Here is a 17990-nt window from a genome sequence, read left to right as displayed (position 1 = left end):
CACAAATATAAACTAGAATTGAAAAATAAAGGAAACAAAGATATTAAAAGGAGTGTAATAAAATTCTACAAATTGAGTTATCACTCCTCCATGCCCAGTTCTTCAAACCGAATTCTTTTACTTAAGCTTCTCCAGCCGAGCTTTTTAGATTGAGCAGTCTGAGATGAGCTCTTTAAGTTGAGCTCCAATATCTCTCCAAATTGAGTTCCTCCAATCGAGCAACTCCGGGTGGAGCTACTTCAAACGAGCTTTCGAGGTTAAGCTCTTTGGAGGGTGAGCTCTTCTAACTAAGCTCCAAGACTTCTTCAAACAAAGCTTTTCTAATTAAACTCTATAGGTTAAGCTCTTCTAGTTGAGCTCTCCAAATTGAGCTCCTCCAGTCAAGCTTTATAGGTTGAGCTCCTCCAAGACGAGCTTTTCAAACTAAGCTCTCAAGGCCGACTCTATAGGCCAAACTTTTTCATGCCCAACTCTCTAGGTCGAGCTCTCCGAGTTGAGCTGACCTCTCCAAACTAAGCTCCTCTAGTCGAACTCTCCTGGTTGAGTCCTACCAAGGTGAGCTCTTAAGGCTGAACTCTTCCAACCAGCTCTCCAACTGATTGGTCATATACTGATTTCAGTATCGAATTACCTTCAATAGGTACCATTCAAGCAGACTTTGGGCGATCTTGGAAAGGTGCTAGAAACTGAGCAGTTAACGATTTAGTCTACTACATAAATCGTCTGGTCTACGACAACCACAAGCTCGACCTAGGACCCACCAAAACAATATGCATTACACATATTGATTTTGAGTCCAATAACTACATGTACACCTAAAGACTTTGAGTCCAATATTGGATATGCATTTGTACATACCTAGCCTAAAATGACTAGGCGGCGCGACCCATCAAGGGTTCATTATTGTAGTCTTGAATATTTTTGTCTTTTAAACAGCCAAATAGTTACCCTTTAAGGCCATGTTCGAATGAACAAATTTTATTGTTAAAGAGGAAAATCTAAGACTAATTTGAGAGATGCACCGTATTCATTTCAGCGGATATTCGAAGACAAACTTAAATGGATTTGCAAGACATGTACTTTTTTTATCACTCACTGAATCGTTCGGATTTTGAGTGAATTCCTTTCAAATGTCACATTTGCCCTCCATATAGAAGATGAGCATGTGTTGAAGATGGAGAAGATGAATAATAAAGCTTGAAGAAGGAATTGAAGAATAGTGTATTTGGTTCTTTAGGGTGTTGTATTCGATTCTAGATTTGTTGTATTCGGTTCCATTCCATACAACAAATTCAACTGATGTTGTATTCGGTTCTCGCTCTTTGGTATTCGGTTCCACTCCCTCATTCATCATGTTGTATTGTTATATTCGATTCCTGTGGTGATTTATTTGGTTCCAGCAAGTCTGCACCTGCCCAACATGTTTTTCTCTATGTCCATTGGTTCTTCTACGACACTACCTTTGTCACTCAGATGCAATACCAAAATCTCTTCTCCACGGTTGTTGTTGATGCCTTCCCTTCCTTTCTCCCCAAATAACTACACACCATTCAAGACTATTTTGCTAGAAAATTCTTCATGCAGATTCAAAGGCTACTTGTACCTATAAATATTTCATGTTTTTACTTTCTTCCAATTCCTTGCCTCTTCCTTTGGTCTTTTGCATACTGTTTTGCATCTTTGTCGTTTAAAGTAACAAGGGTATTTGAATATTTTGTTCATTTCAAGTAGAATGTGTTTTTATACTTTTTCTTTTTAGTTTAATAGAGTAAATCTATGTTTCTGAAAACAAGTTATGTATCAAAGCTTTTGTAAACAAAGTGTTGACATTTAGAAGGATTTTATTTCTTTTAGTTTCCCACAATTTTATGAACAAGCAATCATTTTTATTTTTTCCTCCTTATGAATATCTTTACAATTAAATATAACATTAACAATTATCAATTTATATTATTTTTATAACTAGGAGTATTTTGGTAATCTCCAATTTATACCAATTATTTTTTTTTAATTTGTTACATCGATGAACTCTTATACTAATCTTTACGGACTTTACTCCCAAATTCACTCTTACTCACCTCTAAATCCCGTAAAAAACACAACAATCAAGTCACTCTCAAATCTCCTCAAATTCATCCATTCACTCTCCCTCAAATCAATAATCTAAAGTGAACACTCCCTAATATTTTATCTCCAACAGATTCCATATGTAAATCGCACAAATGGCATATGATCCTAAGACCTTATACATTCTCATGCATATCCATCACAAACACACATTAAAACATACACTTATTCTCTTACACTCAGAGCGTCGAAAACCTTTTGCATCCTCATTGCTTAACCTTCTAGAGCACACTAAGAAATCTTTTTGACTCAATCACATGCCACCTCCTGTCAAAAGGCCACACTCCCAAAGAACAACATCAATTTGAGTTTAATTTATTATGTTTGTATTAACGAGTCATAATAATGTGTTAAAAACTATTTTTAATTTGCTATGAATGAGGACAATTTTTATTTATTATGATACTAAAATCGATTCCATAGTCTTAAAACATGCAGTAAATTGAATTATGTGTGTTAGAAAATCGTGTATTTGACAAAATCACTACGAGTTTGTCGAGCTCAACCGAGCTTGGTTGCCGACCTTGTCTACCTAAATTTAGTTTATCCATCTTTATTAGTGACTTTACTGAATTAAATCGAGCTTTTTGTCAACATAACCAAGCTAAATAAACTTTTGTGTGCTTGCTTATTGAATAAGAGGACCTTGTGATGACATTGTCTTTTATTATCAACTTTGATGACATTGTCTTTTATTGCCAACCTTGATTAGTGAAACATAACCTATCAAACTCAAACAAAGATTATTCTCTTAATCAATGTCCTTTTAGTTTTTATAATTTTAATTTTTTTTTTATCCTTAACAATTTTAATTTTATTTTAGTTTAATTTTTAGTCTTTACAATTTCATTTTATATGAAAAATAAAAAAAGGACAAATTAATAATAATCTACTTTTGCAAATTGCTTTTTTTAAATCCATCTCACCCACCACTTCACATTCATTCCATTCCATTCCCTTCCTTCAAATATCTTTCATTAGTGCACAAACACATTCATGTGCTACATTGCACTCTCAGGACGACAGAAAAACGAAGACGAGCTTCGGGAGGGAGTCACTGTTACGTATTTTCACTAAGTCAGTAAGAACAAACGAGTGAACGAGTCGAAAAGCGAGTAACTGCACTGCATGGACCCTCTGGAAGCTTTGGTCGCCCAAATCCAAGGGCTATCGAGCACTTCTAGCGATGTCAGTCGCCTCCACAGTATTTTGAAGCAAGCCGATGAGTCGCTCCGATCCCAGTCAACTCGCCTGCCCTCGCTTCTCACTCAACTCGACCCCTCCATTCACTCCCTCGGTTTTCTCTACATCCTGTACGTCCCTAAAAAGATTAATTTTAAGCGTTATTTGTCGATGTCCAAAACCCTAGTTCTTGAAACCTTGAATATTGTTGCCAGATTACGCGAATTGTTTTATTTTGATTCTTTTTGCGATTGCAGAGAAGCCTACATGACTAGTCCGATCACAAAAACGCAGGCTGAGACTGCCATTCCAATCGTTACCAGGTTCATCGGCGCTTGCAGCGATCAGATTCGTTTGGCCCCTGAAAGATGTATGAAAATATGATATTCGAATCTTTATTTTCTCTTGATTCACTGCTTTTATGGAAACGGCTTTAAATTGCGGTCGCAGTTAGGGTTGATCCTTGACATTGGGAAATCGCCGGCCGAAGTTGTTTTTGCGCACTGATTTTGAAACCTTGTTGCTTACATTAGTTAATTAAGTAACAAATTGCGGGTTCAGATTATTTTATTGGTTGTTAGATACTTGTGCGATCGAGTGTTGTTTACAATTCAATAAAAGTGAAGGAGATATGATTGGTCGGCGTGGTAGAGAGGAGAAATAGATTTGATGGAAACATAAACGATGAATGGGCATAGGTGGGAAATAGAGTACAAATTGTAAGTGTTTGGTTAAAAGAGAAATAAATAACAAACATGGCGAGAGATTGAGAGATAAATGGAAATTGTTCTGTCAAAAGTCCCACGTAGCATAGGAATTGAGGAGGTGAGATAGGGAGTGGAAGAGTTCCGGTGAATCCCACTACTTTAAAAATATCTCCTCTAACTCTTCCCGACCTAACATCCCACTTCTTCACCCATCCATTCTATATCTCACTAACAACTCTTGATTGGGAAAGAGGAAAAATAATTAGTGAGTCAAGGTTAATCAACTGGAGAGAGAAGAAAGGGGACAAATGAAGATTGGGAAGATTTTATTTTTTGGTGTTGATTTTCTTTCTTGGCTTTGGTTGTTTAATGTTGATTGTATTTTCTTCCGAATTTGTAGTTTTATGCATGTTCAAGAAGCTGAAGGATCTGCTACAGAATGAGTTTTAATTTGATGTTGATGTTATTTCTTGGTTTTTGGTTGATGTGTTTTTGAATGTTTTGGAATTTTTTAGTTTTATCTGTGTAGAAGGTTGAAAGATTGAAGGAAGCAGAGGCTTTAGTATGATATTGATGTTGTTTCACGGTTTTCAATTGAATATTTGTGTTTCTATTCCTTTTGGAATTTTGTAGTTTTATCTGTGTGTAAGAGGTTGAAGGATCAAGTGATGTTGTTGGAAGCTCCAATACGAGGTGTGGCTCCTTTGTTCACTGCACTTCGGAAAGTTCAGGTCTCTGCAGAGCACTTAACTCCCCTACATTCAGAGTTTCTTTTGCTTTGCTTGTTGTCAAAGTGCTACAAAACTGGTTTATCCATATTGGATGATGATGTTTTTGAAGTCAACCATCCACGAGACCTTTTTCTCTACTGTTATTATGGGTGCGCTGCTTTCTTTCTCTATTTCTTTCTGTGCTTTTAGCACTGTGTTTTAGTTGATAGAATGTGCTGTAATTTCTTCACTGTTTGTAATAATTTATTGAATTTCTCTCACTTATATTAGATATGGTGTAGGTAATGTTCTGTCTTTTTAACAGTAGTGGTGGGGTTGTAGGATTTTTCCATGTCAATTCATGTGGGTATTTGGGAGTTGGAAGGGGAAAAATGCAAAATAAAAAGGGGAGGAAAGGGTATCAGGGAAGAGAAGAGAATAGGAAATGGTGATGAGGATGTCTTTTTACTTCAGAGATGAGGATGGGATGTTTAACTGGCACCCACCATTGCTACTCAAATTTATTCTCTATTCTTTTGTATTTATCTCAAGTTTTATCATAGTTAAATTGAAGTGCACATGGATCAGATTGACAAGTACTTTGAATACTTGTCAATATTTAATAACTTTAGATCATACTTCTGGTGATGAGCTCTTAGTGAAGCATTTTGCATATTGTCTGTCTTTTGAACTTCTGACAGAGGAATGATATGCATTGGAATGAAGCGCTTTCAAAAAGCATTGGACCTTCTGCATAATGTAAGCAATCTACATAATCTATAACTTGTGTTATTCATGATTTGTTCTAGTATCAACCTTTTAATTCAGTATTTATATTTTCCAGGTTGTAACTGCTCCCATGTCTGTCATTAATGCTATAGCTGTTGAAGCGTACAAGAAGTATATACTGGTTTCTCTCATTCGTAATGGACAGGTATAAGTCTAATTATTTAGAGGTTACACCTGTTATGTTTCCTATGCATCAGATCCTAAACAGTGTTGTCAGATGACAAACCCTCTGTGTATGGGGTTTTTCTCATTTTGACCAAATTAAACTTTATTTTTTTAGGTGCTATATTTATAATTTATCAGGTGATGACCTGCCATTTGTTTTCTGGCAGTTCTCTACCAGTCTTCCTAAGTATTCTTCTTCTGCTGCTCAAAGGAACCTAAAGAACTTCTGTCAGGTATGACTTCAATTTAGTTGGTTGAGATACTGTCTTATAATTTAGAAGGTCAAATTGTACAAGTTGGTTTTTTTATATGCAAAATATTGATAGAAATAACTTCTATCTTAGTAAGTGTGATCAGAATGAAAGTTAAGAGAAAAGATACTGTCTTATTTATAGTTTAGAAAGATAGGAATAGTTCCTGCCGTAGTAGTAATCATTGGGTTAAATGAATCACGGTCTGCTTGGGTAGACAGATTCCATCAACACCACCCTCCTAAGAAGCTTTCTTGTCCTCAAGTCAGAAGGAAAGGTATTGACATTTGGTGTTGCTCTCTTCACCCGAGGCTGGTTTTTATGTACTTACTGGAGCAGCCTTTCTATGCAGCCCTTGATTGTATAACTCCCCATATCAAATTATCTTCTGGTCCAAGTTGAATCATCTTTCTTCAGTCCAGAAGAAAGGACAGTGTTCAGCCTACGTTATCAATTGTGACCTGGTCACTATTATGGTGGTGGGGCAGGGTGGAGTAGCAATGAGATATAGGAACAGACTCTGTCACGTGTTTTAGTGTTGCTGTTGGAGTGGCTGCAATCATGCATCTGGGACTTTTTAGCCACCGAATCTGAAGTCCAACTGAGAGTTCAACTGAAATCTGTTGTCAGGAAATGCGCTCTCTATTATGCTGCAGCTTTCCTTTTGTGGTCAGTCAGATAATGTTTCACTTATAAGGGGTGGTGCAAGCTATAACAGAAATGGATGGGTCGTGGTTCCCTAGGGCTTTAGGGTGTATTTTTCTCCTTTCTCATCTGTTGGGGCTTGGCCATCAATTTGAGTCCAACATTTCTGTTATATTTTTTAAATTGGTCACTTTTTAACTGACAATATTGGGCAGTTATTTATATTATATTATAATATAATAAACTAAAATGAATAATAACCTAAATAAAGTATAATATATGGTATATTAAAAATAGTAATGAACTACTTATAGCAATAAAAACTAAATTAAACATACTATTATAATATGATGAGCTAAAATGTTAATAAAAAATATAAATAGAAGAAATACATATACATAATATTGGAAAATAAAGACACACGAAATACAAAATGTATGCATGTAAACATTCACATATATTTAGGTTCTGTTTATACTAAGTGTAAGTCAAAAGGCTTACACCAAATCTGATGGTTCAGATCAGTTCATCTAAGTAGGTTATATTGTGTATTTACTTTCCATTAATTTGATTTACATTCAGATTTAAGTACACTAGCATGTTTTCCTTCCAAGGAAATAAAGACACCTTTTTGAATCGATGCATAGGTAACACATGACTCACTAAGTGAATTGATATCAACCATTAGATTTTATTAAATTAAAGGTTTGGGTTTGGTACGAGCTTTTAGACTTTACACCTGATGTAAACAAAAGCTAACTCATATGTGTGCGCGTGCGTGTATATGTAAACAAAAGTAAAATGAGGTATAATGTCATAGTGCATACTGTTGCAAATCGGATACAGCAGGTAAAGATAAAGATTGACCCATTCATTACAAGATACATAATGGTATAAAATACATATTACTTATTTAGCAGGTTGATTGGGTTCTCTGACTTTGTAATTAGGTAATGCGAGGAAGAACTAAATTCCCAGATTTCTTCCAACTGTGGCAGTAAAAATCATCACTAAACATTTAAGCTTTAAATATTAGGAAAGACTAATTTCATATATTTTCAAACGTATTCGTATATTGAAGGTGTATGAACAATTGCAAAATTTGACAAAAAGTACAGGGGCTTAAAGTACACTTTCCCATTTTTGAATCTGTCATTTCCATTGAGTAACCTCTACAAGACTCTGCCTGCTTTAGTATATCCCACTCTTCGTAAGTTGTCTATAGGGTAAAATCTTATGCAATTCTCGATTTTTTTTTTTTTAATTATTCATGGATTTACTTATTTAAAATTCCTTTTTTGTACCATCAACATGAATGGCCGTGTAACTTTCTGTTAGCAATATTGTGTGATTACTTTAACGCACATTGACTTGGCTTCCATGCATATATTCTGTATTTGAGCTATGTTAACCTTATTTTAATCCCTTTGCCATTTGTGCAGCCTTATGTTGAATTGGCAAATACTTATGGCAATGGAAAAATTGCAGAATTAGAGGCTTTCGTCAAGACAAATGCGGAGAAGTTTGAATCTGTGGGTTCTTTTACATATTTAATACTTATTTATAGGGGCATTTTGACTGTTGCTCAGTACATTGTTTAACTTCCAGTTGTGACGTTATGCAATTACTTATCAAGATTTCTTGTGCAAATTTCTGTTTCAGGACAACAACCTTGGACTGGTTAAGCAGGTTGTATCATCCATGTATAAGCGGAATATTCAAAGATTGACCCAGACATACTTGACCCTTTCTCTCCAAGATATAGCAAACACAGTGCAGTTAAATAGCCCCAAAGAAGCTGAAATGCATGTGCTACAAATGGTGGTCCTCCAACTGATATACATTGTTATTTTCATTTTAGCATTAACATACCACTAATAACATACTCCTAAACTACAGATTCAGGATGGTGAGATATATGCTACTATCAACCAGAAGGATGGAATGGTGAGATTCTTGGAGGATCCTGAACAGTATAAAACCTGTGAGATGATTGAGCATATTGATTCATCAATCCAGAGGTATATTGATGTTAAAAGCTCGTTTAGCACAATTACTTTCCAATAATCAATTAATATGTTTCATCTCAAATTTTGAAATGACAAGTTTTCAGTTTTGTTACTTTTAACGGTTAATTTCATAGTGACCTATATGTCTATAATCCTTCCTATTGTACTGAAGTATTTTTTTTTCTCAATATATGGCCAGAATAATGGCACTATCAAGGAAGCTAACTGCAATGGATGAACAAATTTCATGTGATCAGTTGTATTTGTCAAAGGTGTGTGTTCGTCAACTGTTCTGTTATCTTAACATTTCTGTAAAATGTTTTTAACTTAGCTAACTTGCGTACTCAGGCCGGAAGAGAGAGACAAAGATACGACTTCGATGACTTTGATGTTCCACAAAAGTTCAACATTTAAGGCCAGGCAATAAAGGTTATTATGTACGAGACTATGAATGATGCAAGTAGATCTAGTTCTGGTTCATCAGCCTTTTTCTTTATCTTTTTTGTTATCTCCAGTTCTTCTGAGAAGCAGGTAGTGTTTTACTCCAAAATGGAAGAATGCTTGTTCTGTCGTGGACTAGCTGAGGATCAATTATCTCTACATATTAACTATATAAAATTTAATGCTCATTCTTTTCACTTTCATTTATGCTCCATCGACCCAGCATAATGCAGCGTATTTATTTGCGTTTAAACGGAAACGATATCCTCCGTTCTCGTTTTTATCTTGAAAGGGTCGGTGCTCAATGAAGGGCGTCAACATTGTTAGGATGCATAACAAAGTCAAAAAGGAAATGTTTTAAATAAGTGGTTTTATTTTGAAGTAAATCCTTATTTTGGTCAATTCTTATGCATTGTAGTGAAGCTTGGTCACTACAATTTATTTTGTCATGGGAGGTTAATTCGTCGGTTACATTGGAAACTAAAGCAACATAGAAGGGGTTCTTTTTTCAATTTCAAGAAGTTGAAATATTTGAATTGTTTATATTATTTTTATTTTCTAAATATTTTTTTTAGATAGAGTAATTAAAATATATTTTATTTGAATTTTTTCGTTTGTATTTTACTAACAATTCCTTAAGCATCTTTAGTTTTGTTAAAATTTCGTATAGTTGAAGAAGGAAGATTTATTTAAGCTATTTTTAGTTTCAATTCTTAATTAATGAGATTATTAAGTGTATTGGAACAAGATCAATCCTTTTACGAGATTTTATTTATTCAAATCAGGTCATTCAATCCGATTCGACTCGACTCATCACGGATTGACTACTTAGTGAGTCAATCTAATATGGTTAATTTATTAGCGAGTCAAAAAATTTGAATCCAGTTTGGTCTATCATGGGTTGATGGGTTAAACGGGTTTGTTCAAGTGTTCATTTAATTACAAATTTTTTTTTAAACTAAAAAAATTACAAGTTTTTTAATTCTCACTTAATTACAAGTTTTTTTTAAAATTAAAAAAAATTATAATTATTTTGTAATTCAAATTTAAATAATTTTATTCTGAAATGATGTTAAATTTTAAAAACAATTCAAAATAAAAAATTTAACATACAACTCAAATGTAATCCAAAAAGCAAACCCAATAAACGAATAAATAAGTTTATAATATTAATAACTTTTGGGTCACTTATCCATTTATAAGATTAGAGTCTTGAATGGATAAATTTATAATATTTTGCTCATCTTTTTCTTTATTCCCATTTACAATACAATAAAAAAATATTAACTAATAATATTAAACATAAATAATAAATAATTAAATTAAACTAGGTGGGTTGGTGAGCCAATGTTGCTCACCAAGGGTTTAACTCGGGTGAGTCGGATTCTAAGTGAATCAGGTTGAAAATTGGCCTGTATAAAAAAATTTCATTTTTTTCAAATCCAATTCGACCCGAACTCGTGGTGGGCCAGGTTGGCTCGCGGGTTCAACCCATTTGACAACACTAATTGAATGCAGTAAAAAATTATATATGATGTGCATTACAAAATATAAACTAAAGAATAAAACAAAATAAATGAAACTAAGTAATTTAAGATAAAAAATAATTATGAGATATCTAATAATCTAAGATATCTAACACTTTTTTAAAGTTGGTGTACGAAAATTGTATGTACTAATTTTATTATAAATATAATCAAGGTTTAATCCTTTTCGACATCCCTATTTGTGTAGGAATGTCTCAGATAGGTCCTCGTTTTCTAAAGTGTATCAAAATGGTCCTTAATTTTGAAAATTGAGATCAATTGAGTCCTTTCCGTTAAGTTGGCTGGACGGCGTTAAAAAAATTGATGAGTGGGATGCTGAGATGACGAAATGTTACTGACGTGGCATTGACCTGACTTAATGGTGAGTTTTTTAGATTTAAAAAAGTGAAATTTGTAAATCAAAACGCAACGTTTTGATTTTTAACATAAATAGCGAACGTTTTATGAGAAGGAGGAATCCCTAAATTGATGAGGGTTTTGTCGAGGGTTGTCTTTTATGGTTCCAATTTGGCGGACAATAGGTATCGTTTCTAGATTTGCGAGTGATCTATCGGTGGTATTTCGGTAGAATCAAGAAGGTGTTGGCGGTGAAGCACGTGGAAAGCAGTGGCGAAAGTGTTCGAAGTGAACCACGTGTTCAGGTTAGTAAATGTGCTTTTGATTGAATTTTGTGATGATTTTGTCCTTTATGGTTGTCGTACACTGTTGTATGTTGTATATTGTTTCGTTTTCGATTGCAATATGGTCCCTCGTTATTAAAGCGTTGTTTGATTGTCTTTTTCAGTGGGTTGTGGTTTGTATATATTGTTAATGCTTTTTTTTGTGGTGGGTTGCAATGTGGTCCCCCATTGTTAAAGTCTTTTCTTACTTTATAGGTTAAAATATAATTGTTGTGTTGTACGTAATGGAAGGAAATTTTGAAGTTGTTTTTCACCATGGTGGGAAGTTCATAAATGAAGGAAAACTTAAGTATGAGGGGGAGAGTACAAGTTTATCCTTTGACCCAGACATGTGGAGCTATTTCCTTGTAGTCAGTGTAGTAAAAGGTCTAGGTTATGATGGGTTTAAGGAGTTGTTGTACTGCGTTGGTGGTGGTTCTGTTTTGGAAAATAGGTTGGAACCTTTGTTGGATGACATAGGAGCCATGCACATGATTACCTTAGCCAGGCTTAATGGTGAGGTTCATCTCTTTGTTGTTCACAATGTCTATGAACCTGAGGTGATAAATATGTTAGAATATATTCCTCAAAATACAGAAGAAGTAGAAGTTGAACCTGTAGGTATGGTTATGGGTGAAGGTGAAGAGGAAGTTGGGGGTATGGTTGTTGAACCTGTTTTAGAAGAAAGAATTGAGGCTGATGATGTTGTTGAAGGAGAAATTGAAACAGAGGTTGGTGGGGGTGAATGTGAACAACATAGTGAAAGACAATTTAAGGTAGCTGTTAATGAAGGTGAGAGAGGGCAGTGTGATGGAATCAATGAAACTATTGTGGTTTCAGAAGAAAGAGTTGAGGCTGATGATGTTGTTGAAGGAGAAATTCAAAGAGAGGTTGGTGGGGGTGAATGTGAACAACACAGTGAAAGACAATTTGAGGTGGCTGTCAATGAAGGTGAGAGAGGTCAGGATGATGATGTTGTTGAAGGAGAAATTGAAACACATGTTGGTGTGGGTGAGGTTGAAGAGGATGGTTGTGATGTTCGAAGCTGGACCAGTAGTGGTCATGATGATGGCAATGAGGAGGTTAATTACGACTGTATGGAAGGTCTGGTTGATGTTAATGTTGAGTGTGATTTAGAAGAGGAGGTAGGAGATAGAGTGGCAGATTGGTTTGGTAATGTCGAAGTTGATGTGCAATCTGATGATAGTGATGTGGATGATGGAATGAATAGTGATCATCATAGAGGTTTGTCCGATGATGAATGGAAATCCGATGAATTAGACAGTGGAGCAGAAAGTGAAGCAGAAGATGATGAAGAGGAGGGTTATGGGAAGTTTGTAACCTTCTGCATGCCTAAGACAATGGTAGATTATAAATGGGATGTGGGAACTTATTTTGCTAAGAAGGAAGACTTTGTGGATGCCATGAAAACATATGCAATAGAAAATGGCAGAAATATTAAATATATTAAAAATGATAAGAAGAGAATGAGGCTAAAATGTATGGGTGCTAAAGGAGAGTGCCCCTGGATGGCATATTGTGCTTATATGGAAGCCATTCATACGTGGCAATTAAGGACTATTGTTGATGACCACAGATGTAGTAGAGAGCACAAATTAAGATTACTTAATGCAAAATGGCTCAGTAAAAGGTTGGAAAAAACTGTTAGAGAAAATCCCCAAGTAAAGGGAAAGGAAATTCGTGAGAAGATAAATCGAAAATGGAATGTAGGTGTATCTAGATGTATGGCTTATAGGGCAAAGGCCATTGCTTCAGACCATGTTGATGGGTCTTTCAAAGACCAATATAGAAGGATTTATGATTATGCCAATGAGGTTTTAGCTCGTAATCCAGGATCCACAGTAAAAGTCAAAGTTGAAGAGAATGTGGATGGAATTAGTTTTATGAGGTTTTATACATGTCTAAAGGCCTGCAAGGATAGTTTTGTGTCCTGCAGGCCAATAATTGGGTTGGATGGTGCTTTTCTGAAAGGAAAATATGGTGGTGAAATGTTAACTGCTGTTGGTAGAGACGCAAATGATCAAATGTTACCGCTTGCGTATGCCGTGGTGGAAGTAGAGAACAAGGATACTTGGAAATGGTTCCTTCAACTTTTGGTTGAAGATCTCGGTGGGGAGGAAGTAAGTTCATCATTTACATTCATGTCGGACCAGCAAAAGGTAATGCACATGACCTATTCCCCGATTATGTTAATTATCTTTGAGGTTGAAATCATATCTCTAACAACACTGTCATAATTTCATTCAACAGGGACTACTACAAGCTGTACAAGAAGTGGTGCCTGAAGTTGATCAACGTTTCTGTGTTAGGCACTTATACGCTAATTTTAGAAAGAAATTCCCTGGAAAACAACTCAAGCGTTTGATGTGGAAGGCAGCTACAGCAACCCATCCACAAGCATGGAAAGCAGAAATGAGAAATATTAAACAGCTTAACGATGAGGCTTTCAAATACTTGTTAAAAATTCCTCCCAGGTTTGTATTTAAATTTCTATTGTTAAAAATCTGGCAAATATTCATAGTAACATTGATGAACATATATATGTTCTAGGTACTGGTAAAGATCAAGATTTAGCAGCAAGCCTCAGTGTGATACTTTGGTTAACAACTTGTCAGAGGCTTTTAATAGTGTAATGGTGCATACAAGGTCTAAGCCAATCTTAACCATGATGGAGGAAATCCGGCTTTACTTGATGAAGAGATGGGCAACTAACAGGACAAAAAGTCAATCACTTTCTGGGAACATTTGTCCAAAAATCAAGACTAGACTAAAGAAGGAGTCTCAGTTAACTAAATATTGGATACCGTGGTAAGAATGAGGTTTGTTCACTTATGATTTCTTTTAAAATGTGTTAGTGGTTTATGATTATAATGTGTTTCTTGTTTTGATTTTACAGCTGGTCAGCAAACAAGATTTTTGAAGTTCGCCATGTGTCCCAAGCTGGTGACAGATTTGTAGTCAATTTAGATGAAAATTTGTGTACATGCAGGAAGTGGGAAATCACTGCCATACCATGTTGCCACTCCTTAGCTGCTATGAAATTCCTAAATCTTGATGCAGAGGAATTCATTCCATGTTGCTTTAGGAAGTCAACATATGAAGAAACATACTCTTCAATTGTCTATCCAATAAATGGTAACAATCTGTGGGAGATTACCACATATGAAGATGTTCTCCCTCCACCAAAAAGAACTTTGCCTGGAAGACCAAAGAAGAAGTGAAGGTTGGAGCAATGGGAGTTGGTGAAGGATGACAAAAGAATGAGGAAGGGTGGTTTAAAGAAAAGATGTGGCATTTGTAAGGAACTCGGCCACAACAGGACTTCTTGCACCAAAGCACAACAAACAACTGATTTCAACTCTCAACAAACACAACAAAGTAACCCATCAACTCAACCAAACATCCCATCATCAAATCAAGAAGAAGCTGCAGTTTAAGGGGATAAATGAACAAATTTAATGTTTTTTTTTATGTCTCTTTGTATTAGACAACAACTTGGTGCTCTTTTTGTATTAGACAGTACTTTGGTAATCTTTTTCTATTACACAGCTGATAATGCTAATTTTTATGTTAAATCCTCTTTTTTTTCCTTGTTTTCTAAATAATTGTATTACCACCGAACGAACGCTCGTCCAGTGTGGACGCACGAGAGGACGCTTGTCCACCGAGAACAGGACACTCGCCCTGTGGACGCACGAGAGGACGCTCGTCCAGTTAGAACACGACACTCGCCCTGTGGACGCACGAGAGGACGCTCGTCCAGCGAGAACAGGACACTCGCCCTGTGGACGCACGAGAGGACGCTCGTCCAGTTAGAACACGACACTCGCCCTGTGGACGCACGAGAGGACGCTCGTCCAGCGAGAACAGGACACTCGCCCTGTGGACGCACGAGAGGACGCTGGCCCAACGAGAAGAGGACGCTCGCTGAGTCTGGACGCACAATGGACGCTCGCTCAGAAAGATGTGGACGCACTAGAGAACGCTCCCTCAGCGGAAAGAGGATGCTCGTCCACAGAGAACGCTCAGTGCACGGTCGGCCAGCGAGAATAGGACGCTCGAAAAAAAGTGACCCTAAGCAATGCAGATTTTTTTAGACTCATAAAAACACCTCAGATATGCATGACGCAGGTGTATGATAGGAGACTCATAAAAACACCTCAGATATGCAGATTTTTTTAGACTCATAAAAACATTACAACTTCAACATAATAACATTATTTACTCATCACATTTCATAACAAAAATAAAGTTTTCACTAATAAGAAGTCTGACTTTCATTGAAATGGAAGAAAAGTACAACACGGTTACAACCCATCAGCCCATTGTCATCAACATTGATACGCAAATTGTATTTATTACACATAAAAGAAAAACCAAAAATATCAACACCTTCATCCAGTTCTGAACAACCAACAAAGATTTCTCAAACTTAACTAAAATTTTCCTATTACTATCCATTTCTTCACTGTGCACCGAACTTTCTTTCTTTCCTTCACACTTCAAGCATTTGCCCCTTTCCTCTTCCACAACATCATTGAACCATTTGAAGTAGTTGCAGCCACCCTCTTCAGCACCACTCTGTATAAACAACAATCCATTCTAAAAAACACTTCCACATAATACAAACGTCAAATAAATCATACCTTATACTTCGAGCATCCCCAAAATTGCTTGCCACGATTCTTCACAGTTTTAGCAGTTCTCATCGCACATCTGAGTCCACAGTGGCAAATCGGTGAACACAAGTTACGGTTCTCCTTCCGCCACACAGTGCATGTCGACGAACAACAAGAATGCTCCTTCGACATCGTCTTCGAACAACTACGTTCTTAAACCCACCCACCTGCGTCGAACAACTAAGTTCTTAAACCCACCCACCTGCGTCAACAACCTCCAACACGAACCTCGCTCTCGTCAACCAATTTGGGGATTTCTTCAATTTAGGGATTCCTCCTTCTCATAAAACATTCGCTGTTTATGTTAAAAATCAAAACGTTGTGTTTTGATTTACAAATTTCACTTTTTTAAATATGAAAAACTCACCATTAAGGCAGGTCAATGCCACGTCAGTAACATTTCGTCATCTCAGCATCCCACTCATCAATTTTTTTAACGCCGTCCAGCCAACTTAACGGGAAGGACTCAATTGATCTCAATTTTCAAAATTAAGGACCATTTTGATACACTTTAGAAAACGAGGACCTATCTGAGACATTCCTACACAAATAGGGATTTCGAAAAGGATTAAACCTATAATCAATTGTTAGTATTATAAAAACTTAATAAAAATATTTGTTAACTGATCACTTGAGTTAACGAACACAGTCTTGGTAATTCGGATACAATTTTTTCTCAAAAGAAGTGACAATTAATCTTAATGTGTTTGGTCATCTTATGAAATACATAATTAAAACTAGGTTTAAACTCTCGATTGGTCTTTGTATTTGTCCGAAAATCTCAATTCGATCATCAAATTTTGAGTCGTCTCAATTAGTGTTATGTATCTTACTTGAAAATGTGTTCGACTTCACTGAAAAACAATGAAACATGGAACAAGGAACAAAAGGAAACCGTGTAAAACACAAAACAAACTAGATTTTCCACTAAATTCACATGTGAACGAGGCAAATGAGAACATAAACTTGACACAAAAATGAACAAACAACACAATGGTCGATCTCAAAGATGACCAAGAAAAAACAAAAGAAACAATAAAGGAAGTATATAAATTTGAAAACAAAAGCTCGATAAGTGACCTAAGTTTTTTGAACTCAAACTTGAAAAAAAGAACGATGGAACTATCGCGCTATTATATTTGTGCAGTTTTTCACCCAAACATTTTCAAATTAGGGCTTCTAAAATAGTTAACAAAACAATTGGAAAATGATACTTGAGCTATGTCAAAATGATGTTAACATTGTTAAGAAAATCTCACGTTACACAATACAGTAGATGAGTCGAGATTCGAAAAAATAGCGAATGCTAAATCAACAAAGGAAGCCTGGGAGATATTGGAGGTTGCATATAAAGGTGACAACTGCGTTAGACAAGTCTGAATACAAGCTCTCAAAGGAGAGTTTGAACAGTTAAAGATGAAACCCAAAGATATATAAAGATGAAAGACCCATTAACCCATTGCCTTAAGGTTTTGGGTAAAGAGTGGTGTCAATCTCTTATATGGTTAGGCTTTGATGTCATTGGTGTTTGTGTCTCCCATGTGAACCCCATCCTTGATAGACTCAACAGTGGTATCGGAGCCGAAGGTTTGTCTTGGTGACCAGCTGAGACGAGCATAATGATCCCTATACTAAAATTCTTCCTGGCAAAGGGTATTCAGGTAAGCAAGTTCCGTTAAGATGAACGATAGTTTGAAATGGATACTCGTGGTTATGGTTGGTTGGGAATGTTTCTATTGGAGGGGGAGTGTACCTATGTAGAAAGAGACTCACCCTTAACGGGGAGATTGTTGGGAATCCAAGTGAGTTTAAGTCTCACATTGGATAGAAATGAGAAAGTATAGCACTATATAAAGATGAAAGACCCATTAACCCATTGCCTTAAGGTTTTTGGTAAAGGTTGGTGTCAATCCCTTATATGGTTAGACTCAGATGTCATTGGTGTTTGTATCTCCCATGTGAACCCCCTCCTTAATAGACCCAACAAACATATATTTTCTTATTTAATATCAAGAAAATTGATATATTTAAAATTTTTCATGTAAAACAAAGAGAAAA

At 35.9% G+C, this 17990-nt stretch overlaps 2 protein-coding genes across 2 annotated transcripts; both read left to right on the top strand.

The window, feature by feature from the left end:
* The first annotated feature begins 3080 nt into the window (after window positions 1–3080).
* On the top strand, window positions 3081–9229 carry COP13 (Proteasome component (PCI) domain protein). The gene is made up of 11 exons (XM_047297135.2): window positions 3081–3440; window positions 3567–3679; window positions 4650–4896; window positions 5428–5485; window positions 5571–5660; window positions 5848–5913; window positions 8019–8108; window positions 8239–8397; window positions 8476–8597; window positions 8785–8857; window positions 8934–9229. Exons 1-11 carry the CDS (start codon window positions 3256–3258, stop codon window positions 8997–8999), a joined length of 1269 nt encoding a protein of 422 aa, XP_047153091.1. The 5' UTR covers window positions 3081–3255; the 3' UTR covers window positions 9000–9229.
* A 3005-nt stretch (window positions 9230–12234) lies between these two features.
* On the top strand, window positions 12235–14474 carry LOC148201566 (uncharacterized). The gene is made up of 4 exons (XM_088109435.1): window positions 12235–13412; window positions 13504–13727; window positions 13816–14061; window positions 14150–14474. The coding sequence occupies exons 1-4, from the start codon at window positions 12330–12332 to the stop codon at window positions 14472–14474; spliced, it is 1878 nt and encodes a 625-aa protein (XP_087965561.1). The 5' UTR covers window positions 12235–12329.
* Window positions 14475–17990: the final 3516 nt, after the last annotated feature.

The sequence above is a fragment of the Vigna umbellata genome, chromosome 3, assembly GCF_029865625.1.
Source record: "Vigna umbellata cultivar VRB3 chromosome 3, Vumbellata_1.0, whole genome shotgun sequence".
Lineage (NCBI taxonomy): Eukaryota > Viridiplantae > Streptophyta > Magnoliopsida > Fabales > Fabaceae > Vigna > Vigna umbellata.
The sequence above is the reverse complement of the archived record's forward strand: the minus strand, read 5'-3'. Positions and strand labels throughout refer to the sequence as shown.

Coding starts and splice junctions, on each gene's coding strand:
- COP13 (XM_047297135.2), top strand. CDS start 3,256: ATGGACCCTCTGGAAGCTTTGGTCGCCCAAATCCAAGGGCTATCGAGC. Junction 4,897..5,427: donor TTTCTCTACTGTTATTATGG/GTGCGCTGCTTT, acceptor AACTTCTGACAG/AGGAATGATATGCATTGGAA. Junction 8,109..8,238: donor ATGCGGAGAAGTTTGAATCT/GTGGGTTCTTTT, acceptor TTTCTGTTTCAG/GACAACAACCTTGGACTGGT.
- LOC148201566 (XM_088109435.1), top strand. CDS start 12,330: ATGGAAGGTCTGGTTGATGTTAATGTTGAGTGTGATTTAGAAGAGGAG. Junction 13,413..13,503: donor TCATGTCGGACCAGCAAAAG/GTAATGCACATG, acceptor TTCATTCAACAG/GGACTACTACAAGCTGTACA. Junction 13,728..13,815: donor TTGTTAAAAATTCCTCCCAG/GTTTGTATTTAA, acceptor GTACTGGTAAAG/ATCAAGATTTAGCAGCAAGC.